The sequence below is a fragment of the Zingiber officinale genome, chromosome 6A, assembly GCF_018446385.1.
Source record: "Zingiber officinale cultivar Zhangliang chromosome 6A, Zo_v1.1, whole genome shotgun sequence".
Taxonomy (NCBI): domain Eukaryota; kingdom Viridiplantae; phylum Streptophyta; class Magnoliopsida; order Zingiberales; family Zingiberaceae; genus Zingiber; species Zingiber officinale.
Genome location: NC_055997.1, coordinates 90,324,604 through 90,339,210, shown reverse-complemented (window position 1 = coordinate 90,339,210; position 14,607 = coordinate 90,324,604). Strand labels below are relative to the sequence as shown.

General features: G+C 40.6%; 1 protein-coding gene across 1 annotated transcript; it reads right to left on the bottom strand.

Annotated features, from left to right (window-relative positions):
• Nucleotides 1–312: 312 nt before the first annotated feature.
• LOC121996886 (3-hydroxyisobutyryl-CoA hydrolase 1-like) lies at nt 313–4,467 on the bottom strand. Its single transcript, XM_042551049.1, has 13 exons — nt 4,404–4,467; nt 2,977–3,057; nt 2,527–2,595; nt 2,339–2,402; nt 2,149–2,228; nt 1,967–2,050; nt 1,816–1,900; nt 1,636–1,721; nt 1,393–1,514; nt 1,234–1,294; nt 1,032–1,130; nt 793–894; nt 313–710 (listed from the first exon to the last, which is right to left on the bottom strand). Exons 1-13 carry the CDS (start codon nt 4,440–4,442, stop codon nt 627–629), a joined length of 1,056 nt encoding a protein of 351 aa, XP_042406983.1. The 5' UTR covers nt 4,443–4,467; the 3' UTR covers nt 313–626.
• Between the last annotated feature and the right edge of the window lie 10,140 nt (nt 4,468–14,607).

Sequence of the window (14,607 nt, the reverse complement as noted above, 5' to 3'; positions counted from 1 at the left end):
ATCCAAGAGGTGTGGCCATGCTCTATAAAGAACAACAAAGGTTGCAACATCGAGCGACGATAATATTTGTTGAGAAGACAACAACAAGGATCACTTTTCTGGTTGTAATCTAGAGCATCGTAGGCTAGCCGAGGGAGAGATCGAGAAAGAAAACATCGAAGAGCAGATGGAGACTTGGCGAAATATATGAGCTCTTAGGACATCTAATTACGCCTATATTAATGACCTCATCTACTAAAATTAAGCCTTGGGACCTTTGGTACTCCTTCTGAACTCTTTGTTGCAGATAAATGAATAATAGTCATTGTTTGTCATTGCATATTTTATTCAAATAATAACAATACAGATAAAAACTAACTGTCGTTTACTTGCTTATTTTCATTCCTTTTATTTCTCTTTAAGTAAACGAGACATTAGAGTTTAGCTCTCAGTCCTTTTTCACGCATGTCTCTAGGAGGAAGTTGGAGTTCTTTCCAGCCTTCAATCTCAGGTATCTTTGTCAGATATTTCTCCACCATATCATTGCTCACCAGTTCCAATTTCGAAGGCTCCCATTGTCAAGTATGATAACAAAATGATAGAAGAAATTAATATGAAAAAAAAACAAAAATATATGTGAAAGTTATTTAGAAGAATTTTGGTACAACTTGTGTACGTAGATATATCACCTTTGGTTTATAATTTTTCTCCAATAGTGTTGCCCTAACACCCTACGTTCAACAATATATCAACACTTTTTTTCAAAAATGAGAAAAGTGAAATAAACTCTATACAAGGTAAATTAGTGAATACCTCAAGTGAGTCGTTTGACACTGTTCGTCGAAAAGAATGAGCACATATTTTACTGTCTCGAATTAAGCACTCTTCTAGTGGTTCAAATCGACCTTTTCTAACCTATGAATTAGGGTTAGAGATATGAAATTTCATTAGTTATATGTATCTTTTATATCACTTGTCCTTTTCTCTCTTTACCTTCATCCAAGTAAATAAACTCTTAGAAAAAGAGAAAAGGAAGATAATAGATAATTTACCGACATAAGGAAGATCTTGAGATTTATTGGTGATGCTGCCTTCATTGATCTTATTGACTTAGTAATCCACTCCTCTTTCAAAGTTGCATTCTCATGTTCCTAAACAATCATAAATGGGATATGTAATGATTTAAATTATGACTCAAGGTATACAAACATATACATAAACGTTCATAAATACATACATGTGTTGTATCCTTACCAAAGAAGATAAGATTTCTTCTACTGTTTGTTTTGAGAAAAAGTGGTTGATAACGTCGAGCCTACAAAATGATATAAATAGAAACACGTTGAATATATATATATATATATATTTGTGGGAAATTAAGCGAAAATGTGTATGTATTGAGGCATGGTTCACCTATGAAGAACACTGTCTTCTTTCAATAGCAGTGGCTGAGTATATTTGCTAATAATTCCCTGGATTGTATTTGGTTCAACAACATCCACCTCATATAATGATTTCTCCAACAAAATTAAATTCTATTCATTGGTTAGAAATAATAGTGTAAGGACAATGATGTTCAAAATAGATTCTGATTTTTGTTTAAGGAAAAAAAAAACAAACTAGCATATTCTTTTTTGGAAAAACAAGATATAATACTTTTGAAGGAACAAAGTGAGTGGCAAGTCCACATGCTACCATCTCAGCACCATTCAGTCTTGCACCAGTAAGGCCAAGATATTCCCCTAAAATGAACGATCACAAAGTCCAAATATCTTAATATTTTCAATATAATCACAAGGCATATTTAAATGATAGAGTTGTCCGCAAAGTGATAACCATAGAAGCCTGGAAGACTGGAAAGAAAATAAGATGCTCCAACATCTGGATAATGGCCTATAGCTGCTTCTGGCATTGCAAAAACCTAAAAGCAAATACAAAGCACCTGTTCAGAACTATAAATCTTAGCATAAATGCCGATTGATCATACCGTGTTTTCGGTAACGACTCGGTATCTTGCGTTCATAGAAAGTCCAGCACCACCTCCCATCACTGCCCCATTGATCAGGAAAACCTTCAAGTAGAAATTTGCTCAACTTGATATGTTACAAAACATATTTGGAGATTATTGTTTCAGCAAGCCTATTGTTATATCTGATATGAGCAACTCACCAGGGGCATAGTGTATGTTGCCACTAGATAGTCCAAGGCGAGTTGCTTTTGATAAATTTGAGTTGCTAGTGCCCATTCACCTTCTCATATTTAGGTTAACAATTAGTTGCTCTTATCAAATTTCAGATAAAAATGAATATTACAGTATCACAAAAGCTTCCAAGATAAATATAACCAGGTTGAATAATACCTCTGAGCAAGCAACGATAGTATTCAATAACATCTCCTCCAGCACAAAATACTTTTCCATTTGCCTTCAATCCATGATGAAATATTAGAAAATTAGACACTTATATATATTGAATTTGATCCAGAGAATAATAATATTTTCTTCGTAAAAGAAGTTGAAAGTTCACAAAGGCAATTGATTGCTTGTACCTTTACGATTACCAACCCAACAGCAGGATCATTTTCCAACTTCTGGAACTCCTCCGACAATTGCAAAACCTTGAAAACAAGATTTGTTTTTAATAGAAATCAGAAACCTAATTCAACATGAAGCACAAATTAAAATCAAAAGAGAAAAATAACAATGGAATATTTATTGCCAATATTTTAGCTGAAATGTAAGAGTAAATAAGTAAATTTATCTATAAAATGGTTTAATATTTATGTAATGGTGTTTGGAGTTCTAGAAACTATCGGTACTAACACTTGGGCAACTTATAAATGTAATGCTTTTAAATGTTTTAAATTGGATGGAGATAAATAAATCAAACTTTTAATTGATTTGTTTTGCTTAATTTTAAAGCATTAATAATGGCATGTAATTTAACAAAAAAAATATTTTTAAATGGCTTGTAAAATTGAGACTAAGGATGAACGAACCATTTGATAGTTCAGGGCGTTCAATTTTAGGGGCCTATTTAGTATCACTGTCTTCACATGAGAGTTTCCTTCCACCAAAACCTTGCAAAAAGTAGAAACAAAAGGTTAGAAATTTTAAATAAATCTAAAAATATTCAATAATAGCCAAGGGAATTAATGCTTTAATTTATTGCTAATTTTCTTATCCTCGTATATGCAATAACTTGAGAGCTATTGATTTCAATAGCTAGACTCCTTTTTCTCTTTAAAAAAAATGTATATATTATATACAATGAAGAATCTAATTATTGTTGTTATTTGAGATACTATGGAGATATGTTATGCTATATGTAATTGAATATTAAGCTATGACATAATATATAAGTAGAAGATTAGAGTTGAAGAGATTATGATATTAAAATGGATGTATGGACATATAAGGATAAATAAGATAAGAAATGAAAATATTAGAGAGAAAATCAGGATTACACCTATTGAGGGAAAATTCTAGGAGACATGTTTAAGATAGTATAGATAGGTACTTAGATGACTAATAAATATTTTAATTAGGTGAAATGAAAATATAACAGATGTCCATATCAAATGAGAAAGACCTAAAAACACTTAGTTAACAGTAATAAAACATGACAAAATTTATTTAAATGTAAATAATGATATAATAGGAGATAAAGCATAATGATTTAGAAGGATTCAAATAGTCAACCCCATTTAGTAGGGTAAAACTTGATTATATTATTATTGTTGTAGAATTAGAAATACTATACAAATTAAGGGCAATCACTTTATAATGAGATATATTTGCAGAGATAGGAAGAACACAAAGGACAATCACGTTATAGTACTGATATTAGGTAGAACACAAAGTTAATTAGGTAGAACATATTCGTCATGATATTTATTTTTTATTATATTAATTTATATTGTTTTATATATTATTTTATTTGACAAATAACACCAAAATAAACATATTTATATTGTGATTATTAATTTTTTTATGCCTAGAAAGTGGAGAATATGTTTAGCTCAAAACACAATTCAAACCCTTGTTAATTCATATTTGCTAAGCAACAAAAAACACAACAGAACTAAAAATTCAAAAAGAAGTTACTAGATAGGTTTTTTTTTTTTTTACAATGATATTTTTCCTTTATTTATTTGGACAAAAGAAAAGCTGGAAAATGATTAAACCATTATTTCTCTCTGAAATTAAACAAACAAATTTAGTTTAGTTGGTGTAGGCATGTCCAGCACTGTAAGATCTCATCTAATTTATACAGTATTAATTAGAACTGCAGTAGTATACAAGTGCTTCTCTTAGTTACTTCTTGCAATCTAAAAATACATGCTTAACACTCATTATAGCAGCTAATTGAGGGCCAAAGCAAGCAAAAAGAAATGAATGAAGTTGCAGATAACAATATATATACCTGATCATCCTCGTAATTTGAAGATTTATTTATAGCCATATCAACTAAAAAACAAAGGAGAAAAAAAAAAAGGCATGCAGTGTGTATATTGTATTAGTAAAAGGTGATGATGAGTTTTATAGAGAGAATTAAAGGCCCTCAAGTTTAGCTCTGCATATTCTTTCATTGACTGAAATGATTGCGTGCAAGGCAGGTTGTTGGATAAACATGTGAGTCATATTAACAATGGTACTTGCAGAATGAACCATCGATAAACGCGTGTAACAAAGCAAGAAACATGTATATCTGGATTAAAACGTGCTTCTCGCACTGTTGATTTAGAAGACAATGCCATTCTTAGTCAACCAAATAAATTCTCTCACTGTTGATAAAAGATCATTTATAAGACCTTTACTTATGTGTCAAAACATTTGGGGTACATAATCAAAAATTAGATCTCCACTTATATGATTATCATTTATCACTGAAAAAAACCTAATTTAGTGACGAATTTTTACAACCAAATAAATTCATCTGAAATTAGCAACAAAAATTATGACAAAAAAATATTTTGTCTCTAAATTAGAAACAAAACTATTTTGCCTTTTTACCGATCCAAATAATTAAGTTTTCGAAATTATCAAATCACGTACTCATTTTTCATTTTACTTGTAAAATATTGAACAAATAATAATTAAATAATAAGGTTATTTGAGAAAATAATCTTATTAGAATTTTTAGAAATTTTCTGGAGATTTTTCGGAGTTCGTATGACGTATGTTAAGGGGATGTATTTATAGACTTAAGAAAAGTCTGTTTGGAATACCCAAATGTAAGAGTTGATTGAGTTAATAAAACCTAAGTATCAATTAAAACCTAGGTTTTTGTTTTTATTTTCGTTTCTTTTTTTTTCTTCTCCCCATCTCGCCGATCTCCTCCTCCCCTCTCCTCTTTACACTGTCCCCGCCACATACTCCCCGATTTCCTCTCCCTTCTCCTCTCTCGCGACGTTGGGCCACCGCCGACCCTTGCCCTACTTCTCCATCGCGATTTCTCTCTCTCTCCTCCCGATTCCTCATTTTCCCCTTTCTCCGCCAAATCCCTTGCCCTCTCCCCTCTCGCTGTGTCGCCTCTGCTCAACACTGTCAATGCCGCTCGACGCCGCGCTGCCGGTAGACACCACCCGACGTCATGTCACCCACAAGCCAGTGTGTCACTTATCTCGGTCGCTCTGTCATTACCGGAAGGGAGGAGCCGACACAAGGAAGAGTGGCGACTCCGTTCCCTCTCTGCCGCGACGTCGCAACACATCTCATCACCCCTCTCTATTCACCTTGTGTAGTTGCTGACCTCCATGGCTAGACGTCGGCCGCCAACCACCTTGCCACTCTGACCGCAAGACACTGGCATCCCACTCCTATGCACCGCCACATCCTCTTCTTCCCTGCAGCCAAGCTTTTGGGTCGCGCCCTAAAGCCGCTGTCGAGCCACCTCCTTCCAATCCGACACCACCGTTCCCTCTTGTTGTGGTACTCTCTCTAGATTTGGAGAAGAGGGGAGCTCTAATTCCACCATAGTAGCATTTGGATTTCCGATAGAGAGGAAGCTACAAATCTATATTAAGGTAAAGCATGTTAGTCTCATATTGGTAGCTGATATGGGTTATGATAAGTGGACCTTTTGCAGGAGAAGGAAAGGTGATAACAAGGACAAGGAAGGCTAAAAAGGGCGAGATGAGGGGCCGTCTGGAAAAGGTTTGACCAGGTAAGGGGGTCGCTACACGTATGGCCGACAGAGATCGGTCGAACGTAATAGACAGACCGAGCATATAAGTTCAGCGGGCAAAGGCTGGCCGAGGGTAAGAGACCGATCGAGCGTGAAAGTACTTATCCTTAAGCTGTCCTGAATGTTTATGTACGCCCGACTAATTAATCTCGGTCGATAAGGCATGTTCGGCCGGGCTCCGTAGACCGGCCGAACACAAAGGCATGTAGTCTCGTATGACCCTTAGTATACAGCCGACTGAGGGAAGGTCTACCAGACGATAACGTTTATATACGCCCGATTGATTAATCTCGGCCGATAAGGTATGACCGGCTGAGTTCAATAGACTAGCCGAGCATGGAAAGCAGGTTGAGTATAAAGGTCGTCAACCTTGCACGGTCCCTGGAATATTTATAATAGTAGGATCTGTTGTAGCAATCCCAATGGTCCGCGGGACCATGTGTTTTGGTGTTTGGGCAAAGGGTTTAAGTTAGATTTACCCTTGTTATTTGATATGTGTACTTGAGTTATGCAGGACTACAGGTGACACATATGACTCAGGTTGACGGCTTCGGGTCCGGTGAAGGATGGAGCATCCGAGGGACCGTGGACAAGGCAGCGAGGACAAGGGCCGAGGGAAGCGACTTCGAGGCATACACGAAGGATGGCATTGGAGATGAGCCACGGGCTTGGATGCATCCGAGGGACGAGAGCCAAAGGAAGTAGGCTTGAAGGCAAGAGGTCAAGGCTGCAAAAGAAGAGTCAAGTGAGTCGTGAGGGTCTGAGTGCGAGAGAAATGTACTCGGGATGGGAAACCCTAAGTTTAGGGTTGTACCAGTCGATTGGTACTGGAACCAGTCGACTGGGGGTGAGCACAGAGAGGTTCTGTGCCCGAAATGGCTGGGATCAGTCGACTGGTGCAAGGACCAGTCGACTGGTAGATAGCCGTTGGAGAGTCATTGGGCTGGCATCAGTCGACTGGTGCAAGGACCAGTCGACTGGTAACGGGTAAATCAGGTTCTGATTTGTTCCAATCTCTATAAGAAGGAGCTTGATATGGCCGGCCAAGGCGACGAAATTAGACTTGGTTAAAGCCTAATTAGTAGTCATCTAGTGCTCTAGCAATCCAAGTGTTCTTGATCGAGTTGTGGCGAGGTTTCTCCACCGACAAGGAGGATTGTGCTAGCCGGAGTTTCCGGGGACTAATCCACCGACGGATTGAGGGATCGCCCACCTTACGGACAGCCGTGGAGTAGGAGCAAGTTATCTCAGAACCACGTAAACAATTGTGTTAGCGGTTTGCATTTCCATTCTTGTATTTAGTGTTTAGCTTTCTATTTGTGTTTGTTTGTATTCCGCTGCACTAACATCATAGGAAGCAAGGATTTGGGGGCGCCGTCTATCCAACCCCCTTTCAAGCCGGCCGCAAGATCCTCCAACAAGTGGTATCAGAGCAAGGACGCTCTCCGTTGGACTAACCGCCAAGGAAGCACAAGATGACCGGCTTGATAGAACCGCCAAAGTTTGAAGGCGGAGGCTTATGGGACTTCACATATTGGATGATGAAGATGGAGGTCTTCTTCAACACGGATTGGGACACCATGATGGTGGTAAATGAACCATTCGAAATCCCTAAAGACAAGAAGGGAAAAAGACTCCGACCACGACATTGGACGGAAGAGCAAACCACACGATCGAAGGTAAACTCAAAGGTAATAGCAATTTTAATTGATTTATTGCCTCCTAATGTGATAAGTGGTGTAGGTAAATATGAGAATGCCCATGAATTATGGAGCAAAGTGAAGAAATTTCCATGGGAGGAATTTTCGCCTACACAAGAAAAAGAAAAATCCGAAGAAAGTGATGAAGTGGCCCAAGAGGAGAAGAAGGACCAATCGGATGTGGAGCCTAAGGAGTTGGGCTTAGTAGCTCAAGAAGAGGAGGTGGAGCAAACGGAAGTTGAGTCACACTCAATATCCAAGGAGGAGAAGGAAGATGAGGTATCATCTACATCCTCAAGAATTGAAGAAGATTCCAAGACAAGTGAAGAAGATGAAGTCTTGGAAGTCAACATAGCAAGCACCTCCACCGAAGTGAAGTCAAAGAACAACATAATTTGCTTCGGTTGCAATGAGAAGGGACACTACAAGAGTAGGTGTCCATTGGGTAAGAAGAAGGTAACTTCTAAACCCAATCAAGTTATTTTGAATACTAACATGGGTTGTAGAAATAAAGAAGCCCAAAAGAAGGAGAAGAAATGGCACATAGTGTGCTTCACGTGTGGTGAGCGGGGTCATTACCACACCAAATGCCCAAAGAAGAAAGAAATCAAGAAGTTGGCGCATTTGAAGAAATGGGAGAAGAAGATAAGCAAGAGTCAAGGGGGAGCTTCAAGGGTAAGGGAGGTATACCCTAACTTGAAGGTTAATTCAAATTTAAACTCCTCCATGCATGCTAGGAAAAATAATGTTAATCATTATATGGCCATGCAAAATTTTGGTTTTAGATATCATGATAGGAGTAGGGTAAATGTGGATCATAACCCTAGGAAATCTATGCATGATAAATTTAGAAATGGTAGACTTAAGGAGACCCAAGGAATTAATCCCAAGAAGGGGAGACATATGCCTAGAAAGGGTAGGTCTAGGAATGTCCAATGTGGACATGTTGACTCTAGGATTAGGAACCTAGAAAGGGAGAATCAAGCTTTGAAGGCAAAGCTTGATGGTTTAGAGAAATTCCTTAAGAGATTCACTATTGGATCTAAGGGATTAAGTATGGTGTTGGGGAGTCAAAAACCCAACAATGATAGATCGGGCTTGGGATACCGATCTAGTCCCTCCAAAGTTATTAAGAGATCATATGCTAGGGTGGCAAATGATCATGGCAAGGGAGAGTCCTCCAAGGCTAAGGGAAAGTCTTATGCTAGGGTTGCATATGACTATGGAAAGGAAAAGTCATTTAATGGTAAGAAGAAATTAACCAAGGACAAGGTGTCCAAGGTTAAGAAAGTTACGTTTGTAGGCCAAGTGTCACCGGAGGTGGATCGATGTGGCCTAGCCATTGTGGATGAGTCACCTAGGGAGGTGGCTAAGGCTAAGAGCTCTAGGGGGAGCTCAAAGAGTCAAATTGGGACCCATGGCCAATGGATCTCAGGTGGGTACTACTTGGGAGTCTAGAGGAGCCATGGAGTGTGCCAAAAGGTTTGAAGATGGATTTGAGTCTCAAACCTAGGGATTTGGCACACATGGTTTATGTTTCATACAAGAAATATGACATTTGGGGGTCATATAGTATGATAATTGGTTTTGGATGTATAGATACCATATAAACCAATGCTAGGGATGCATTGTAGGTTGGTATGGGCAAATACATCAAGAGGAAGCCAAAACTAGGACTTTAGGTCAAGGTTCAATTGAACCATTTAGCTAGTTTTCGATTTTGTGTCAATCTTGGGATTGGTGATAGATACATTTTATAATGTATTTTTCCCAAGTAGACAAGGGTACAATAGACCTCTCCACAAAATTTGAAGATTTTTGGAGGTCTAGGGAATTTCTAGTGCATTTCTGAAGTTGGCCTGAAAAGGTTTATTTTTTCAGAAATAGGGTACCAGTCGACTGGTACAGATACCAGTCAACTGGTAACAGCATTTTTGAGCACAGAATGTCTCTGTAAGCTCATTTTTATGGGGGCAGTCGACTGGTACCAAGACTAGTCGACTGGTAATAGTAGATTTCGACTACAGAATGTTTCTGTAAGGTTCTGTCGAAGAGGGCAGTCGACTGGCACTTAGGGCAGTCGATTGATACCAGTCTGAAATTGGTTTCAGCATTGGTTTGTGACCATGTCAACTCGCTTAGATGTATGGGATCTAAGGGGGATTAATACATGAGTTTAGGGTAAATTTAGATGACAAGTTTTCAACAATTAGGATATTGTTGGAGAACTTTTTGGATGTTAGGCAAAGGGGGAGAAGTAAGGTTTAGTTGGGAAAACCTGAAAGTGCCTTTGAGTAGGGGGAGCCTTGGGATAGGTTCTTAAAAATCCCTGTGGGAAAATCCTAGTTCAATGGGGAGCTTAGGTGTAGGGGGAGCCTTGTGATAGGTTCCAATGCTTGGTGCATTATTTCGGCGGTTGCCAAGTGTGTAGCCTTGGCAATGTAAGTCCATTCGGCGGTTGCCAAGTGTGTAGCCTTGGCAACGTAAGTCCATTCGGCGGTTGCCAAGTGTGTAGCCTTGGCATTGTAAGTCCAAGTGTGTAGCCTTGGCATCGTAAGTCCATTCGGCGGTTGCCAAGTGTGTAGCCTTGGCAATGTAAGTCCATTTGGCGGTGTAAGTCCAAGTGTGTAGCCTTGGCATCGTAAGTCCATTCGGCGGTTGCCAAGTGTGTAGCCTTGGCAATGTAAGTCCATTTGGCGGTGTAAGTCCAAGTGTGTAGCCTTGGCATCGTAAGTCCATTCGGCGGTTGCCAAGTGTGTAGCCTTGGCAACGTAAGTCCATTCGGCGGAGTAAGTCCAAGTGTGTAGCCTTGGCATTGTAAGTCCATTGTATTAGCATGTTTATTTGCTATTTGTTTTCCCTAACTTAAACGTATTGCCAAACACCAAAAAGGGGGAGATTGTTGGAGCAATCCCAATGGTCCGCGGGACCATGTGTTTTGGTGTTTGGGCAAAGGGTTTAAGTTAGGTTTACCCTTGTTATTTGATATGTGTACTTGAGTTGTGCAGGACTGCAGGTGACACATATGACTCAGGTTGACGGCTTCGGGTCCGGTGAAAGATGGAGCATCCGAGGGACCGTGGACAAGGCAGCGAGGACAAGGGCCGAGGGAAGCGACTTCGAGGCATACGCGAAGGATGACATTGGAGATGAGCCGCGGGCTTGGATGCATCCGAGGGACGAGAGCCAAAGGAAGTAGGCTTGAAGGCAAGAGGTCAAGGCTGCAAAAGAAGAGTCAAGTGAGTCGTGAGGGTCCGAGTGCGAGAGAAATGTACTCGGGATGGGAAACCCTAAGTTTAGGGCTGTACCAGTCGACTGGTACTGGAACCAGTCGACTGGGGGTGAGCACAGAGAGGTTCTGTGCCCGAAATGGCTGGGATCAGTCGACTGGTGCAAGGACCAGTCGACTGGTAGATAGCCGTTGGAGAGTCGTTGGGCTGGCATCAGTCGACAGGTGCAAGGACCAGTCGACTGGTAGATAGCCGTTTGAGAGTCGTTGGGCTGGCATCAGTCGACTGGTGCAAGGACCAGTCGACTGGTAACGGGCAAATCAGGTTCTGATTTTTTCCAAGCTCTATAAGAAGGAGCTTGGTATGGCCAGCCAAGGCGACGAAATTAGACTTGGTTAAAGCCTAATTAGTAGTCATCTAGTGCTCTAGCAATCCAAGTGTTCTTGATCGAGTTGTGGCGAGGTTTCTCCACCGACAAGGAGGATTGTGCTAGCCGGAGTTTCCGGGGACTAATCCACCGACGGATTGAGGGATCGTCCACCTTACGGACAGCCGTGGAGTAGGAGCAAGTTATCTCCGAACCACGTAAACAATTGTGTTAGCGGTTTGCATTTCCATTCTTGTATTTAGTGTTTAGCTTTCTATTTGTGTTTGTTTGTATTCCGCTGCGCTAACATCATAGGAAGCAAGGATTTGGGGGCGCCGTCTATCCAACCCCCCTTCAAGCCAGCTGCAAGATCCTCCAACAGGATCCTGGTCAGGTATAAACAACTGATCGACTATAGAATATCAGCGGAGACTAATACAACAGAAGATATTTCTCATATATAAAAAATGGGCTTATGTGACTAACCAAATGTATGTAACAGGTGAACCATAAGAACATGTAATCATGTGACAGCTTAATTAATTTGACGGTAAAAAGCTTCTAGAAGTCTCTATAGGTATGCTAAACGACAAAAAAGGTACATTTAGGGTGAGAAAAAGATTCCTTAAACTATTATTGCAGTTTCGGCTTACGTCATCTCTTAACAAATTTTAACAAATTGGGGCCCACCTCATGACTGTGGAGATTAGATGAGGTGGAATAAAAAGGGGAATCCTCTCCACTGGCCAGGTACGCAAACATACACATTGAATTAGAAGAAAACCCTAATTTTCATCTTTTCCACATTGCTTCTTCTTCTTCTCGCCGGAGACTAACTTGAGCGTCCGAGGGCCTAGCCAGGGATTCTCACCCCGATCTTAGGTCACTAACGCTTTGTCAGTTGGTCTCATTATGTGTAGGAAGAGGAGATCATCCATTGGATTGCCGAGCCTTGGCCGATCCACGGAGTCACCTCGCCGGAGTTCCTTTTTGCAAGGTAATATTCATAGATCCGCTTTGGTTTTCTCGGGTTTATTATTCTGCATTTAGGCTCTTGTGAGGTCCACTGTGGTTTTCTCAGATCCTCTCCTGGTCGTCGGCGTCGGAGTCATTATTCGTCACCGCCCATCGTCGCCCAACTCTTCATCTTGCAACCTCTCAGACAGGATCAAATTTGACGCCGTCTATGGGAACTCTCACCTGAATCAGAGACTACATGATGGAGGACGCTGGAAAGTCTAACACTATTACTCTGACCCAAGAAGACTTGGAGTTGCTCATCAACTCCAGAATTCAAAAGGAATTACAACAACAACAACAGCAGCAAGCAAACACTGGAGGCACCTTACCGGTAGCGATAAATCCGACGATCTCGACTACATATCATCGCAAAACTGGAGGCATGGAGGAGGATGATGTGGCTTACATAACTCCTGCTCCCGTTTCTCCCACTCGACATCCTCGTGCATGCTTTCGTACACCTCTGGAACAAGGAGGACGAAAACCAGCGCTTCAAGAATCCTCTGATGAAGCACATGCGAAGGAAAAATGCAGAGGAAAAGCAGTAACCAGCGACAGTTCCCCGGAGAGAATTATTACTCCATTCTCTCAAACAGATCTTGATGATCCGCTACCCAAGCATTATTAGAGCTTAAACATTGGAGAATATTCTAGGGCCACTGATCCTGAAGATCACCTATCTAAATTTGAAAGTATGGCTCTGCTACAACAATTCATTGATGGGGTCAAGTGTCGGATGTTTCTCATTACTCTAGGAGGAGCAACTCCGAGATGGTTCAAGAGATTGCCGAAAAACTCCATCAGACGTTTTAAAGATTTTCGTAAAGTATTTCTTCATTATTTCTCCAGCAATAGAAGGTATCATAAGATCCCTTGGAGCCTTTTTTCTATTAAACATGGGCCTAAGGAAAGCATCAGAGCCGACATTAAAAGATTTAATCTAGTAGCTATTGATGCCCCCAATGCTACTACTGAAATTTTAGTAAGCGCTTTTTCTCAAGGGCTTAATGATAATGATTTCTTCAAAGATTTAGTATGTAATCCGCCGACCAACTTTGATTTATTAATTGAAAGAGCTACTGAATTCATTAATATGGAAGAAGCCCAAGCTGCGTGCAAAAAAATAAAGTGTGGTACCTACTACAGTTCCAACTAATGATAGGTCTACAGCTCCTGTTCATCCACCAAGAGGACCTTGTATGGTTCCTCTGCAACACCGCCAGCCTAAGCATAGGCCCCAAGCAGTTCAGCATGTGGAAATGTCATAAGACATCCCAAGGAGGTGGTGTACCTACCATATGTTAGGTACCCATTACACTGAAAATTATTTTTCCCTGAAGAACTAGTGGACAAATAACAATCGGTATCGCCGACGATCTCCCAACCGACAAACCTATCAAAGGCAAAATAGTTCGCCCAAGCTGGAATATCGAGCGACAGAGCCACAACAGGGAGCACTGTAATTACCGGGTGAGCCATCTAGAATGCCCGAACCAACACATCCCGAGATGACAACGGCTCAGAAGGAGGAAATCTCAATAGACCTTGGAGTGCAAATTACTTGCAACCATACAAAGCCTAACAAGTACGCCTATAATTTATTCATATATTCCATTTAATTTTTGGATATAATGAAAAAAATGCAGGCATCTAATCATTAATCAGTACATACATTTGCGAGAATGGACCAAGTGATTCTCCTCTCGAGCGTGCTTCCCCCGCTCAGAGATAGTCGATCGGGGACCTTAAGGAGTGACCGGCCTGACTTCCTTAAGGGGAGCCGGAGACTTTAAACCCTTAGCAGTTGAGCGTGCTTCTTCCGCTTAGTATTATTCGAGCGTGCTTCCCCCACTCAGAGATAGTCGATCAGGGACCTTAAGGAGTGACCAGCCTGACTTCCTTAAGGGGAACGGGAGACTATAAACCCTTAGCAGTTGAGCGTGCTTCTTCAGCTTAGTACTATTCGAACGTGCTTCCCTCGCTCAGAGATAGTCGATCGAGGACCTTAAGGAGCGACCGACCTGGCTTCCTTAAGGGGAACCGGAGACTTTAAACCCTTAGCAGTTGAGCGTGCTTCTTCCGCTTAGTACTATTCGAGCGTGCTTCCCCCGCTCAGAGACAGT